General features: G+C 41.6%; 3 protein-coding genes across 3 annotated transcripts in view; all 3 read right to left on the reverse strand.

Annotated features, from left to right (window-relative positions):
* Window positions 1-16963, reverse strand: part of LOC311340092 (NACHT, LRR and PYD domains-containing protein 3-like) — a 69090-nt gene that overhangs the window by 23317 nt on the left and 28810 nt on the right.
* On the reverse strand, window positions 59-7733 carry LOC311340130 (uncharacterized protein). The gene is made up of 4 exons (XM_084464996.1): window positions 7675-7733; window positions 1730-1826; window positions 1044-1157; window positions 59-312 (listed from the first exon to the last, which is right to left on the reverse strand). The coding sequence occupies exons 2-4, from the start codon at window positions 1810-1812 to the stop codon at window positions 192-194; spliced, it is 318 nt and encodes a 105-aa protein (XP_084321122.1). The 5' UTR covers window positions 1813-1826; window positions 7675-7733; the 3' UTR covers window positions 59-191.
* LOC311340428 (uncharacterized protein) lies at window positions 13000-16837 on the reverse strand (the record flags this gene model as incomplete). The annotated part of the gene is made up of 11 exons (XM_084465329.1): window positions 16774-16837; window positions 15850-15947; window positions 15550-15708; window positions 15296-15414; window positions 15041-15177; window positions 14858-14951; window positions 14626-14737; window positions 14107-14330; window positions 13828-13996; window positions 13505-13632; window positions 13000-13317 (listed from the first exon to the last, which is right to left on the reverse strand). Exons 1-11 carry the CDS (start codon window positions 16779-16781, stop codon window positions 13000-13002), a joined length of 1566 nt encoding a protein of 521 aa, XP_084321455.1. The 5' UTR covers window positions 16782-16837.

Raw genomic sequence — 16963 nt, forward strand, 5'->3', positions numbered from 1 at the left:
CAATAACCCTACATATCTGGATCAAACCATTTAACCCCAAAGAGGAAAGATGTCTCCACATTGAAGTTAAAAGTCATTCAGTCCGAAAAGAACAAATAGGAGTCTCATACTGCTCCTTAAAAATATAATTTCTCCTCTGTCTTCAAAGTAAGAGTCTCTTCTGCCCTTCAAAATAATAGTCTCCTCTGTCTTCAAAGTAAGAGTCTCTTACCGCCCCCCAGTGTGTGGGCCACTTCCTCCTGGTTCATCTCCTTCTCTGTTTGATGCTGCTGTACAGACTGAGCACTGGTAACCTTTGACCTCTCCTGGTGTCTGTGGAGAACACACACACACACACACACACACACACACACACACACACACACACACACACACACACACACACACACACACACACACACACACACAGTGGAAGTGGCCCAAACCAGAATTGAACAGACCTGATTCTGTGTGATTTGTGCTGTTCACACTGTTCTGAATGAAATCGGATCGGAGTCACCTTTGAGCAAAACAATCTGGCAACTCTTGCTTGCAGAGTGACGAGGCCAATCACAGCCTTTCACCACCTAACATGTCCCGCCTCCGCCCCCCCGACCCTCCACCGCTGAAGAAGCCCCCCTCCATGTCTGACCGCTCACTCTCTAAGTCCTCACCTCTTCCCAATTGACGGATTTCCATCTTTACACTGGTAAGGTATATCCATAGACCAGTCACTCTTCATGGAGACACAGCTGGGGCCAGGGGAGTCTGCTCTCTGCTGCTGGACTCTTCTGGAAAAACAAGAACCAGGATCTATGGACGTTTGATAGAAGCTGTACCTTTATTGTTCTATGCAATGGATAGTTGCATTGTTATTCCCATGCCTTAGGGGGCGCTCTAACACACATGTTTAGTGCTACTTGTAACGTTGTTCTGGTGCGAGTGAATCAGAGTTAGAACGGATATCAACGTCTCCACCTGCGTTCTGTGTCACTCGGTTACTAACAAGTTATCCTTATATCATATAATGAACATAATATTTATGATCTCTGATGAATCCTCACCTCTTCTCAATAGACTGATTTCCATCTTTAAATTTAAAAGGTCTATCCATAGACCAGTCACTCTTCATGGAGACACAGCTGGGTCCAGGGGAGTCTGCTCTCTGCTGCCTCCTTCTGAAAAACAAGAACCATCTGGAAGTTAGGATAGAAAGATCAAACTGATTCAATAAAAGCTGTTTGAAAGACGTTGAACCTTCTAACATTAAACCTGTAAAGTCTGCTACAAGTCGTCTTAATATTCATTTCATTCGCACGATTCAAACAGCAGAATAAACGGCCTCAGCCATGAACCAATCCATCTCCAAGTGGTCCTGTGATTGGACGTTGGTATGTTCTGATTAACGATGGGCGGGCAGATCAAGATGATCCGCAGGCCGCCAGTTGAACAGCCCTGATGTATCGGCTGAATCCTCACCTTTTCTTAGAAGGTTGGTGATTTCCATCTTTAAACTGTTCAGGTGGATCCATAGAGCGGTCACTCTTCATGGAGACACTGCTGGGTCCAGGGGAGTCTGCTCTCTGCTGCTGCGCTGGGCTTCATCACACACACACACACACACACACACACACACACACACACACACACACACACACAGCTGTTACTCAGACTAATGATGGAGTCATGATGTATCACTGCTGAGCTCTGAGATGGACAACAGTCACAGACAGAGAGATCCTCTTCTTACCTCTTAGCTTTGCTCCGGTGGCCATGTTCCCCAGACAGAGTGGTCTTAGAGGTAGGACCCCCCTCCTCTCTCTCCTCATCCATAGTAGACTGGAGACCTGGACACAAACACAACTCATCTATCACTTCATTTGCCTTCTGAACTTTAGCTGTTTATTGAGAGAGAAGATCATTGTGACTACATCACACTAAAGCGTTATAGAGTTCATAGGAGTATTTGTATTATGTCCTGTCTAAATTTGGTTTTAGCTCTGACTTTATTGCATGGATTAGACTGCTTTATGAATCTCCAACCGCCCATATCCTTACAAACGGAGTGAGGTCGCCCCCTTTCGCCCTCCGTCGGGGTACCAGACAGGGATGCCCCCTCTCCCCCCTCCTGTTTGCTCTAGCTATCGAACCACTGGCCATCTGGCTCCAGGAGGAGGGGAGAGTCGAGGGCATCACCAGGTATGATGTCACCCATAAGCTGTCCCTGTACGCAGACGATTTGTTATTATATGTGTCAAACCCTGCGTCGTCCATCCCTGTTATTACAGACATTTTAACCCAATTCGGCAAATATTCTGGTTACAAATTGAATTTTAACAAAAGTGAACTTCTTCCTATCAATCCCCTGTCTAAGAAGATGCCACAGTCTTCTTTTCCATTTAGAGTAGTTACAGAGGGGTTTCGATATTTAGGCATATTCATCACTGCTTCTTTTAATGACCTTTTCAATAAAAAATTTCGCCCTCTCATTGATAAGTGCAAGCTTGATCTGGCTCGCTGGTCCCCCCTCCCTCTCTCCCTATCTGGCAGAGTTAATCTGGTAAAGATGGTGATTCTACCTAAATTTCTCTACTTGTTCCAACATATTCCAATCTTCATCAGACGATCCTTTTTTCAGCAGCTAGATGAGACAATATCATCTTTTCTGTGGTTGAATAAGCCCCCCCGTATTAGAAAAGCTGTCTTACAACTCCCTAAAAAGCTGGGCGGTCTTGCACTACCCAATCCTATTGGGCATGTAATATTAACAAACTCATTAATTGGATTGACAGAGGAGCTGACATAGGCCCCTCTTGGGTTCAATTAGAGTTACGGTCCTCAAAGTTCTCTTTACAGTCCCTCCTTACTGCACGACTCCCCCTCAAGATTCATAATATTTCACAGAACCCAGTTGTTACCAACTCACTAAAAATTTGGATCCAATTTCGCAAACACTACGGCTTGAATGAACCCTCAACTTTAGCACCGGTTGTTAAAAACCATTTATTCCCACCCTCCCTGTCAGACCCCACTTTCACTTTGTGGTGTAACAAAGGTTTATTACATGTCAAGCACCTTTACAAAGATAACATATTTACTAATTTTACAGAGCTTGCAGCTGGATTTGAATTACCTCAATCTCATTTTTTCCGGTTTCTTCAGGCCAGGCACTTTATTAAAACCAACTACCCTCACTTCCCTAACCACCCACCCGGGTCTCTGATTGACTCCCTGCTCACCCTCGATCCTGCACAAAAGCGTTCCATCTCCGTGATCTACAATGCTATTGACTCCCTTAACCCTGACCCAACGACTCGTCTGAAACAGACCTGGGAGGGGGAGCTGGGAGCTCCAATTTCAGATAATCAGTGGGACCAAATCCTTAAGCTAGTTCATACATCCTCTATATGTGCCAGGCACAGTTTATTACAATGTAAAGTTCTTTTTAGAGTGCACTACACAAACGTCAGACTGGCGAAGATTTATCCAGACACCAGTGACAGTTGTAATAGATGTAAGCAGTCACCTGCTAATCACACACACATGTTTTGGTCCTGCCTGAAACTCACTGGCTTTTGGCGCCAAATTTTTGATACACTCTCAACAGTGCTTGGTATAGACCTTAACCCTGAGCCTTGCACGGTCTTGTTTGGCTCCCCCCCACTCACTACACCTCAACTCCCTGCGTCAAAGCGCCGGGTATTGGCCTTTACGACTCTATTGGCCAGACGTCTTATTTTGTTTAAATGGAAACATGTTCTTCCACCTTCACACAATAGCTGGCTTAGAGAGGTCCTAACTCATATCAAGCTTGAGAAGGTTAGATTTTCACTGGCGGGTTCTGATAATGCCTTTAACAAAACCTGGCAGCCCTTCTTGGAGTACTTAGATAGAACTATTATTCACCCAGACAGTGACTAGATGCCCCCCCCCCAACCTCTTTTATTTTCTCCCCCTCTATTTTTATTTATTTATTTCATTATTTATTTTGAATTACATTTATTTCAATATGTGATTTCAATAATGTTTTTTCTTCTTTTTTTTTCTCTGTATGTGTTTTTCTTTCTTTTCCGTTATCAAACAGTGGGTGGGAAGGGGAAAGGGTTAACTATAGTTCATAGGAGCAGTTCTGGCTCAGTTTACGTTTGTTGTTGCTCTCAACATACATTGTGTAAGACTACCAACTGCTAATTTTCTTACAAGATTTAATGCATACACTGTATGTGTGAATTGTTGTATTGTAAAAAAATATATATATAGAGTTCATAGACCATCAATATGAACCCCACAACATAACCACACTGACCACAGTACAGTACAGATGTGTACAGCACATGAGAAGATTAAACACCTTGGAGACTGTAACTGTGCTCAAACTACAACACAAAAAATATATACGATTGACTTAAAAAAGTCACCATAGTACGATTAAAAGTGAAGAATGTTTAAATAATTTTCCACTGGAACAAAGTCTGAAAGTCACTTTACTGAACCACAGATTGATATAACATAATATATTATTATCGTGATATAATCATTTATTTAGCATCAGGACGAGGCGTGACCAACGGGTCTCTTTCTCTCCCTCTAGGGCTCCAGCTGTGGTTTAAACCACAGAGTCTAGACCCGCAGGACCCCCCTGTGAAAGTGGTACAGTCCAGCAACATGTAGGATGATTTATAAAACTGTAAATCCCAAGTCACTACGCACCAATATTTAACTTGTGATTTAAATATCAGGACATTCACACACATTTCTGTCTCATCCTTCTTTTCATTTTGAGCATCAAGACAAACGAATCACTTGAGCATTGAACACGTGTTCAATTTCTCTCTATAACTACTACACTGCTTAAACTTGTACATTTCTGTAATCTTGCAACCCATCAACATCACAAAGCTGTTATAGTTGATATATAATCCTACACATCCATTCTCTCAACTCTCAGGCTTTACTATGTCTATGCTCTCAACAGCTGGCTCTAAATACAAAAACCATGATCTTGTTTCCGCGAACCGGTGACCTTTGGTGTGTTAGATGAACGTGAAAACCACTACACTTCAGAAACTGAAGATTCATGAGCTAACAAGTGGGTAAAGAGTTAACTTGAAGCCAGGCGGAAACACAAAGTATTCAATAAAACAAACAAGGGCAGCCTCATTAAACATGGGCTATGAAGTTGTATCTTGCGTGTAATTATGGAGTAACTTAAAGTATTCTGTCTGGTCATTTGACGTACACCAGCCTCATTAGTGTAAATCAACACTTGCTTTCCACAGTGTAGTGGCTATGACGTCAGCCTCAGGTCCCCGGTTCAAACCGGGCGGGAACGCTGTGGTTACATAACTAACAATAAAAACACTGGTTTGTTTAATCCAGGAATTGTTGAAGGTTACCCAACCCTCCCTCTCTCTCTCTCTCTCTCTCTCTCTCTCTCTCTCTCTCTCTCTCTCTCTCTCTCTCTCTCTCTCTCTCTCTCGTTTGAACGTCTCAGGGAGGAAGTGATGTTACATCATCTGGCATCACGTGATTTCAGGGAAAGAGAAGGTTTGAGACCTCAGACATGTAAGCATGCATGCACACACACACACACACACACACACACACACACACACACACACACACACACACACACACACACACACACACACACACTCAATCTGCACGCACACACACATTACAATAAGACACTACATGTTATAAAGGCCCTACAATAAGACACTACATGTTATAAAGGCCCTACAATAAGATACACTACATGTTATAAAGGTCCTACAATAAGATACACTACATGATATAAAGGCCCTACAATAAGATACACTACATGATATAAAGGCCCTACAATAAGATACACTACATGTTATAAAGGTCCTACAATAAGATACACTACATGTTATAAAGGCCCTACAATAAGATACACTACATGTTATAAAGGCCCTACAATAAGATACACTACATGTTATAAAGGTCCTACAATAAGATACACTACATGTTATAAAGGCCCTACAATAAGATACACTACATGTTATAAAGGCCCTACAATAAGACACTACATGTTATAAAGGCCCTACAATAAGATACACTACATGTTATAAAGGCCCTACAATAAGATACACTATGTTATAAAGGCCACACCCAGGTAACACACCTGTTGGTGATGAGACAATCATGTTCTACCATGAGGATGAGAAAAACAGGGGGCCGTCAGCAAATCAAGACCCTTAAAGCAACAGTGGAGGAAATACAGCAGAGTAACGAGGAACGTGAAAATAACCAACTAGAATCATATCACCTTCATATATTATACATTCCTCTCTTATCTCCAATCATACATGTATGACCACCGGGCGGCTGAAGCAGAAGGCCATGAAGGCGCTCACCTGCGGAGCCCCACCTTCAACAGAAGGAAGTCAAACCCAGGAATCATTTACTAAGATAAACGGCCGGGCGCCCTGCCCATAGTGTTCCTGGAGGAGACAGATGAACAAAGAAATAAAGAAACGCACTTTTCCCCCTTGTTCCTCACCATGTTTCATCTGCCCTGGTGAACTCTCAGCCAGAAACACATTCCTTTAATCTCATAGAGCAGCTGAAACACTGGGTTCACTGGCTCTTTAATATAATCCCAATCCAAGACACACACACACACACACACACACACACACACACACACACACGCTTGGTTATTAGTTTTCACACAAACTTTGAGTGACTCTTGAGTGAACAGCAGCCACATATTGTCACACTGCTATTATGTGTTGGAGTGAACCACATCTCATTAGTTCTACCACACTCTAGCTACCTCTCTCTCTCTCTACACCTCACTCTATCTACCTCTCTGTCTCTACACCTCACTCTATCTACCTCTCTGTCTCTACACCTCACTCTATCTACCCCTCACTCTCTCTACCCCTCACTCTATCTACCCCCTCACTCTTTCTATCTCTCTCACTACACCTCACTCTATCTACCCCTCACTCTCTCTACCCCTCACTCTATCTACCCCTCACTCTTTCTATCTCTCTCACTACACCTCACTCTATCTACCCCTCACTCTTTCTATCTCTCTCTCTACCCATCACTCTCTCTCTCTCGCTCTACCCGCCTCTCTCTCTCTCTCTCCTCTCTCTCTCTCTCTCTCTCTCTCTCTCTCTCTCTCTCTCTCTCTCTCTCTCTCTCTCTGAAACATTAACAAACGTTGCAGGGTAGCCAACTCTCAAGCATCTGGCGTGACACTCACGCTTTGTCACGCTCTCACGCCCCCCCCCCCCCCCCTCCAAGAAGTCCAGCCGCGGACCAAACCACCGAGTCTCACTCCAGCCAAAAACCAAGAGTTGCCAACCCTTACGTTGTATTCTCTAAAGTAAACTCATTATTACCAGTAACCTAAAGACAATATAAACGGTAGTAAACTGGTCATTATTATATACCAGTAACCTACAGACAATATAAACGGTAGTAAACTGGTCATTATTATATACCAGTAACCTAAAGACAATATACACGGTAGTAAACTGGTCATTATTATATACCAGTAACCTAAAGACAATATAAACGGTAGTAAACTGGTCATTATTATATACCAGTAACCGAAAGACAATATAAACGGTAGTAAACTGGTTATTATTATATACCAGTAACCTAAAGACAATATAAACGGTAGTAAACTGGTTGATCATTATTATCTTATCTTACCTTATCTATTCTGGGATTCAAATGCGTCAAAACGGTATAAAGTGAAAGATTGATCTTCACTGAGAAAGCCTGAAGTTCAGAAAACTCACATAAGAACCGCCCCCTCTCTGTGATAGCCAATCACAGCCTCGGATACATAACGGGAACCGCCCCGCCCCCCCTCTCTGTGATAGCAATCACAGCCTCGGATACATAACAGGATGCGAATCTCTCAGCCCAAAGGGACCACGTGTTTTCTGGGAAAGTTTGGGAACCTGCAGAAACGCGCACACACGCACACGCGCTTACACACAGTGGGCTGGAGTCGATCAGACTGGAGGAGAAACACGAGGCGATTATTATAACACAAGGCGAATTGTTTACAATAGCAATCTCATACTTGCCAACTCTCCCGATTCACGCGGGAGACTCCCGTTTTCACCCGTTAATCTCCCGATTTTACAGTGACGGAAACAAGTAAGATTGTGCGGGATTCGCAGTATCTGGCAACCCTGACCTGCCTGCGCGCCAGCCGGTGACGTGACTCAGTCACTCGCTGGAGGCAGTGATACGCCAAGTAGCGTTGATAAAGGGAAGAAGGATTAAGGCGTGGACGTTCACACACTCACTCAGATGCACACAGTTCAGTGTCCACTTTTCCACATTGTGTACAATGTTGTTTTTCTGTGCACTCATTTAAGAGTGGAGTCTACCAATAAGCAATCGGATTGGTGTTAGTTTTATAAAGTTGTCAGTTAGTACTTTTGGGATTTTAAGGAGGGAAAGATGTATATATTTTTAATTTGATGTGCAATAAATAATAATAATATACTGTGTACTAAATGCATTGCAGTGTAAGAGAGAGCCCTAACCCTAACCCTCATAGAGAGGGAGGGGGGGAAATTGCTATTGTAAATACAACAGCATTGTGTGTGAGAATAATGATTTTTTAAATTAAACAACAGAGTTTACGCAAATGTGAATAAAATAAATACTGAGGTAAATGTGATGTGTGATGTCCTCAGTGGTCGTGAGAGTTGTTCACTCTGAGTTTGGGATTGTGGGGAACCAGTTGATTTATTTAGTTTTTAAAGCCCTGATGGGGGACAGCTGGAGGGGGAGTTTGGTTTGGAGGGAGAGGGGAGGACGTAGAGAGAGGGGAGGACGTAGGGAGAGGGGAGGACGTAGGGGGAGGGGAGGACGTAGGGAGAGAGGAGGACGTAGGGAGAGAGGAGGACGTAGGGAGAGGACGTAGGGAGAGAGGAGGACGTAGGGAGAGGACGTAGGGAGAGAGGAGGACGTAGGGAGAGGGGAGGACGTAGGGAGAGGAGAGGACGTAGGGAGAGAGGAGGACGTAGGGAGAGGACGTAGGGAGAGAGGAGGACGTAGGGAGAGGACGTAGGGAGAGGAGAGGACGTAGGGAGAGAGGAGGACGTAGGGAGAGAGGACGTAGGGAGAGGACGTAGGGAGAGGGGAGGACGTAGGGAGAGGACGTAGGGAGAGAGGAGGACGTAGGGAGAGAGGAGGACGTAGGGAGAGGGGAGGACGTAGGGAAAGGACGTAGGGAGAGAGGAGGACGTAGGGAGAGAGGAGGACGTAGGGAGAGGACATAGGGAGAGGGGAGGACGTAGGGAGAGGAGGACGAAGGGAGAGAGGAGGACGTAGGGAGAGAGGAGGACGTAGGGAGAGAGGAGGACGTAGGGAGAGGACGTAGGGAGAGAGGAGGACGTAGGGAGAGAGGAGGACGTAGGGAGAGGACGTAGGGAGAGGAGAGGACGTACACAGTAAATTTGCCTGAGTAAAATGTACTCAAATTGAAGAAAATTTGACTCTGCCACAGATAACATTTGGTCCCTCTCTAAAAAGAGTAGAATTTACTCTTTTGGTAGAGCTGTTTTTCCGGAGTGAAATTTCCTCAATCCAGAGGTAATATTTGACTCTTTGTGGTGGTAATTGACTCTTTTCAGTGGGTTTTAAAATTAACTCTAACACTATTTTACTCAGTTCAGAGCTACATCAACTCTATTGAGAGAAACTCTAAAATTCTTCTAACCCAATTTTCCTCAGCTTTCAGAGTTGTTTATCCTCATATAAGAGTCATTTATCAACTCTTTTCAGAGTTATTTTTTATAATTATGCATTTCTTCTGTTTTACGACTAACAATTAACTGAAATAATTAACCAAACAAGATGTGTACCTCTGTATGTCTCACTTTATTTCTCAGGCACTTCTTTTCATTATTGCAGTGAATTCACTTGTGATTACAAAAACAATAAATAATACAGAAACAACAAATACAATGAAAACAATAAAAATAATACAATAAAACAAATAAAATGAGTATAGAAGAGGTTGCAAAGACATAAGAGGAAGACTGAGAAAAGAAGACAAAAAAAGAGGAAGACAGATGAGAAGATGAAGACTGAGTGAAGAGATAGACCTCTTAAGAATAAGTTCGCCTCTGAGGCTCCCGGTTCCCTCGGTCAAATGTCTATGGGAAATAGCATGGTGTTTTTGAATGATCGTACATAACAAACTCTGTAGGTGGCGAAGAACTAAAAGTTGCGTCACATTTTGAACTACACCACTACCACTTTTTCCATCTAGTTTCCACTGTAGTTTTGGATTGTCGGTGCCGTTAAAGTAGCATTAATAATCGTTTACTACTTTAACGGCACCGACAATCCAAAAACCCAGTCGAAACTAGATGGTAAAAGTGTGTAGTTCAAAATGTGACGCAGCTTTTAGTTCTTCGCCACCTACAGAGTTTGTTATGTACGATCATTCAAAACACCATGTTATTTCCCATAGACATTTGACCGAGGGAACCGGGAGCCTCAGAGGCAAACTTATTCTTAAGAGGTCTATTAAGAGTAGTGAAGAGAAGAAATATAAGAGAAGAGGGAGAAATTACATGAAACAATAAGGCACAATAAACAAATCTGTATCACCGCCATAAGACATCAGTATATCAAATATTCTGTGGTAAAAAATACCTTTTATGTCTAAGACAAAGGGTGCCTCTGTTGTATGCAAAACCTTGTAAGCATGGACATGTTCATTTAAGCATATGGTTTCTAAAGCAGTTGTAATAAAAATAACCTGCTCATCTTTGATTACAATTTTCTGGATAACATGGAAAACTGGTAACTCATTTTCGACTTTCACACATATGGCCAAACCAGGCCGAAATACATTTCCATTGCATTTCACCCATTTAACATCAATAACCTTAGTCCAAACAGGCACTTTAAGGTTTTCAGAAACTTTAGTCCCAACTTCCATTTCATTCAAGGGTTTAATTTTGCCTGGACCCATTTTTAGGTCATTTGGATCAAATGTTTGCCATAAGTAAGCCATGTGACACTGGTGTTTTTTTGCTAATGTCTTTGTAATGTTCTTGAAGCTTTTTAGCTGCCTTTTAAAGAAGTTGTGTTTTGCCTCGTATCTCATACACCAACTATGAATCAGTGGTCCAATTTTCTGCATACATCGTGGATAATGCACCATATGGTGATGCTTTGGCAGTAATCTATTGCTTGGATACAAATGCTTGAATAAGCGATGGTGCTCAGAAATGAGATGTTTCAGGTAGATGGTGATACCTGAGGAGACAACTGAAGAAAACACTATGCTGACAATCTGCAGCAATAAAATGAACAAATACCAGTGTTGATCATTAGGATGCACAAGATCTCCAAACATAATGGGTAGATGACGTAGTAAACACCAGCTCTGAATGGCATTTAAGCCCAAGTCATTCGAACCCTCTACTAATTTTACACCAGGTGGTTTGTTGTTTTGTTCCATGAAGCCATAGTTGAAACTCTGAATTCTCCTATGCACTTCTGCTGATGTAGTGTAATTCCTAATCAGGTGCTGAATGAGTAATTGCATTTCGTACTGTGCAACACCCTCCAATATATCGTGCATTATATCAACTGAGAAGTTTGCAGTTGTGTGAAAATATTGCAACGAATTCAAAGGGCAAGATTTTTTTACTCCCATCACATAAGGTAAAGTGGGATTGGTCTGCATTGTCTGGCAGTGTTCAACATGAAGCTCTTTAGTTCGAAATGACATCTTTGAACTATCTTCAGTAAATTCAGTTTGATAGTCTTCTTTCTCTAATAGGCAAAAGCGGCAACAGTATCTAGCACTAAACGATTCCACAAAACCAAATAAAGAATGAATACCAAGGTTGTCTCCAGTAACTTGTATAATGGTTCCATAAACGCTGTGATCAAATAGAGGAATCTGAATTCCATTTGTTTCAAGAGCTGAGACATCCTGGACAAGTGGCGCTAGTATTTTCTCTAACCCATACGTTTTGATATCTTGTGCATGAAACAAAGCAGCCAAATGGATATTTAGCAAACTTGAATTGTATTTAGGTGAAACATTTCTGAGGGTAAAATAGATGGCTCCTAACTTATGTATTCCTCTTTTTGATCCAAGGGGGTTACAACACTCAAATTCGTCAAAAAAGAGCTGGATCTGTATAGCATGCTCTTGTTTTGAGAAGAGCGCATGATCCTTAAAGAATTCTCCATCCTGTATGTCATATAGTAAATGTTGACTTTGTTTAGGATCTCTAATCAACATATCTTTGATATTTGGGTGATTGTAAATTGACTTCAGCGTCTCAAGAATTGGTATGTACATAAATTTATCTTTGACAGTGGTTTGTAGAAAAGTTCTAGTTGTTCTGTTAAGTCGTGTAGCAAATCTTGTTCCAAGAACAAATTCAACTGGATCTATCTTCCCCCATTTCTCAGAAAAATAGACCATTCTCTTGCTCTCACTGTTTAATACAACAAAAGGATTAATCACCTTCTCAAAACACTCATCAATTTGAGACTCAACCACACTTTTGATGGGCTCCTCTAAAGCGAGACTATTTTTTAGAGCTTCTTGAGTGTGACTATGTATGTCTCTGACCACTTCTTGTAGAGCACTCACAGCATAGTTAATAGTTGCCTCTGCAACCCCAGCAACTTTAAGTTCTGCGAGCAGTGTTGCACAACTGTTTAATATGTTTCTTTCTTGCAGTACAGCGTCACATGGCAAACTCTGAGTGGGCAAAACATCTGTATCCCCTAATGAAATGGAATTGTTGGTGGTGGAACATTCACTATCGTCAAAACATAAATTGTCATTTGCAAAACACTTGATTAGATGCTTTCGTAATCCAGAAAAACGTTGATAAACGTGAGAACAACCTCTATGAGCACATTTTAACTTGAGACCTTTTCCTGAGCAAAGACCATGAACTAATTTAAAGTGTCTAATAAGTGCATTGGCATTGGCATGCCACCTTTTACACATAAAGCATATCATCTTGCTCACTGGAGCATTCTGGCCCTCAGCTCAGCCACTCTTGGATTAACTTTTGTGGTTTCAGCATCTATGTCAAACACAGTTGTTTGCAGGAAAGTGTACAGGTTTGTCAACTCTTGACAGTATGCAGTGCCAAAAACGTAGTGAGCTTTAAAAAGCTCATCAACAGCAGCCAGGGAATTTGAGGCTTTACAGGGCAAAGCGTGTTTGTCAATGACTATGAAGTAAGACTGGATCCTACTTTTCTTTGGCCCAACTGCTAGCAGATATGGTTGGAGACTTCGTGCAATGACATCCAAGTGTCCCTGAATGCTGGTACCAGTCTGAGAGAGAGAGCGAGAGAGAAACGTCAACAGCAACGTAACCTAACGTAGTTAGCAGCCTGGATATGGACAGGTTTATCACATTACAACCTTGATTCAAATACATATGGGACTCAGGCATGATGAGAACAACAAGCACAAGTATCTTTACTTCTAAGGACGTGTTTAATCTGTTTTAATGGTTCACCTTGATGAATTTCACAAGACAGTCACATGCTTGTCTGGCTGAAATCTTTCCCGGTCGCTTGCGGCCTTGACTGGAGGGTGGCAAAAGGTGAACCAGCATGAGAAGGGAAGACATGTCACTGTCCCAACCTGGAGGCACAGACAACAAAATAAAATGTGCATTTTTAGGTTTCAGTTTGATAAGTTTGAAGACCTCCTCCTACTCACTTTAACCTACCAGTTCTTGGATGAATAACCAGTATAATGCATTAAACATCTGCAGTACACTTCATTTCTCAGTAATGAATCAATTCCATTGAAATAACTATGGGCCAATATAGTTACCTTCTTCAACTTCAGTGGCAACGGCATTCTGGAGGAGATCTTGTACCTCCCCAGTCTGTGTGAGGTCACGGCTCTGTGCAATGACCTTTGGTTTTATGTTGGTGGACCACTTCTCCAACAGCTTTGCAGAGGTTGAATCTCCAAAAAGAAGTCTAAAATCTTGATCGATCTACACAAAATCACAAAGTAGAGAGGATTTCTTTTACCCAACACATTAACTACAACAAAAAATCACCTTCAGATTTCACATTAGTATGTACAAAAATAAGGCTGACATACCAGGCCTGGTATGTCCAAGAACCGTGGGAAAATGGCTAGAATATCAGATGACTTGTCAGGGTCATGCAAAACCTTCTGACGGTAGATCAGAGTTAACCTCATCTTTTCCTTTACCACTGCCTCATCAGCGGTGTGCTTCATCAGGGCAATAGCTTCCTGACACTGACGTTCATCATTCAACCAGTTAGCCTCTTCAAAAGGATCTCTGTCAGCTCTTGGTCCACCTAAAATGATTGCAGATAATATGAGTGTTACATGGTAAAGTATTCACAAAACTACAGGCCAGGATGACCATACACGATCCTAAGTATGTACAGAGTCTTAAACATTTGCCTTACTTTGTTGTTTAGGTAAAGGATATTACAACAATTTGCATTTTGGAAAAATTAATCAAGAAAACAGGTCAAAATTCTAACAAATAAAACACAACAACATTGTTCATTGTTCAGTGTTCATTTGACGCCAAAATTATACGGGGGTCAAGCTAATACAAGCAGTGACCAACATCAAAAACTGCACCTGTTTGTGATTGCCGTGAGCGCTTAGGTCGTCCCTCCGATGCTTCTTTCTGCAGTGTTTTTATTCTCCAGGCCAGGTATCCACTTCCATCTTCTGCATTGTAATAATGCTCCTGTGGACATATCACAGACACATAGTAGTTATATATTACTGGACTAATGTTATGCATGCAACACTCATGGAACATGCAACACTCGTCTGAATCAAGACACTTGAGATAACGGCCACATACATAACCCAGTTTGCTCATGGGATCTGCCAGGTATGGGAAAAGGGAGATGATCCCTTTGGCATAGTCTTCTTTTATCCGTCGAGGAGGGCTTGTTCTACACACACACACACACACACATTAGAATCCAGATCATAATAAACACATAGTACATCAATTCTACAAATTGCTTCTTTAACAGCCTACCCATGTTCATTTATCATATGTGCCACCAAGATCTTAACCATGTCACGTCTTCTGCCATCTGTCAAATATTTTGTGCGAGCATATTCATTCATCATCTTCTCGCCTCCTGGGCTTCCTTTTAAGATATCCTCAATCATCTGGAGAGGCAGGTTGTGGTTAATGGGTAATATAAAAGGAACATATAGGCAATTAAGAAATGGAAAACAAATGTAATTCCAAATGTCTGTGCTAATCAAGCATCCCTTGAAAACCTACCCGGCTAAGACGATGGTCCTCAATTCGTTTTTCCTCATCTGGAGTTCTTGTCAATATCACAGTGTCATCAGACTCATATGTGACCTCAGCACCAGCAAGGGAGCCAGAACTGAAAGAATCTGTAGTACAAAACCATACCAATGGTCTAATATGTTAATACTACTTTGACAACATGCAGCCACTGTCAATAGACCCTATTTCTGCTGATGCAAAGAATACTGTTGGGAATTAATGTGAAAAAATATGCAAATTACCGTCAGTTTTATCTTCCAAAATTGCCTCTGGGATAACAATTTCCAGGACACCAAGATCAGGTTGCTTCAGCAAATATTCGAATGCTTCCTGATCAACTTCTGTCTTTGAGTCATCAAAGACTTTGATATCCATTGTAGGAAGATCAAATTTCCTGGCAACTAAAGAAGACAAACCATTAGTAACATAATACAAGCTATGGAAAATACATCAATAAAAGAACAAAACACCCCATAAAATAGGCTTAAATGCATCGTATTGCTATTAAACTATTTTGATATGGAAAATATAAAAATTCTCACCACATTCCAAAAACGCCTCAAATGTAAAGGGTGTTGGACAAATCACATATTTCTTGCTGTCTTTAAATCTTGCTTTGACAACATTGCTCTTTTCCATCCTAAATAACAACAAAATCAGAGAACAATTTAGAAACTCTACAAATGATAGGCCATTTTAACACAAACATTGAATTGGAATAATTAATGGCGCCAGCGCGCCACCTTACAGTTGCTCTTTTCTGAGTAAAGTACATGTGGGCAAGCATGGAATGGTGAACAAACTTAATGGCTAACGTTAGATAAGCTTCCCATGCAGTCAATTGACGCTTGTGCATTGCATTTAGACTAGTATAGTTCTAATGTGAACTTTCATGACAGTTTCAACCAGAAACTTCTAAAACTGAGGCTAGAATTATTTGAACTTGGCTCGCCCCAAAGGTGTGCGCCACGGTTAAAAAGCGACTAGCCTCATCAATTGAAAACATGTGGAGTGTGGAAAATGCTGATGTTAACACACACTGTACAGTGAACATTAAGTTAGTTCAAAGGTATCTTTGGTTAGTTGTCCATACATGCCTCATCAACGGGCAACTCATACATGAATGTTGCCCAGAAGTTAGCTAGGACGTTACTTAGTTAGCTTGCTAGCTGCTACGTTTGCCATGCGTGTTGGTCTGAAACACTGACGAATAGGGCTCATAACGGATGGCAACGTGATCTTAAGGCACGGTATTCTAATAATTTAGAATGAATAACTGCCAGATAACTTGCAAAACTGTAGTTTAATGCCAATACTTCATAACCAGCACATAATTAGGCTATCTTGTAGGGTATATCAAATCGGAGTTGGAAAATATTTTACGAAAATACAAGTTGGAAAATCTGTTACGAAAATACAAATTCAACAGATATGCATATTTACAACAAAATTGAAATATTACTTACTTTAACATTCAGTAGAAACGTCGACTTCCAGCGCCTTCTACTGTCTATGACTTCAGCTGCGGTGTCGGGAGGAGTAATGGCGGACAAACGAAACTTAACTTTTTAGAAAAGCTCCGCCTATTGATCACTCTGTATACAACCACTCTATAATTCTGCTCCCACTCAGACTCCAAATTTTACTCATCAAACT

This window comes from Micromesistius poutassou, assembly GCF_964030765.1.
Source record: "Micromesistius poutassou genome assembly, chromosome: 3".
NCBI classification, from domain to species: Eukaryota; Metazoa; Chordata; class Actinopteri; order Gadiformes; family Gadidae; genus Micromesistius; species Micromesistius poutassou.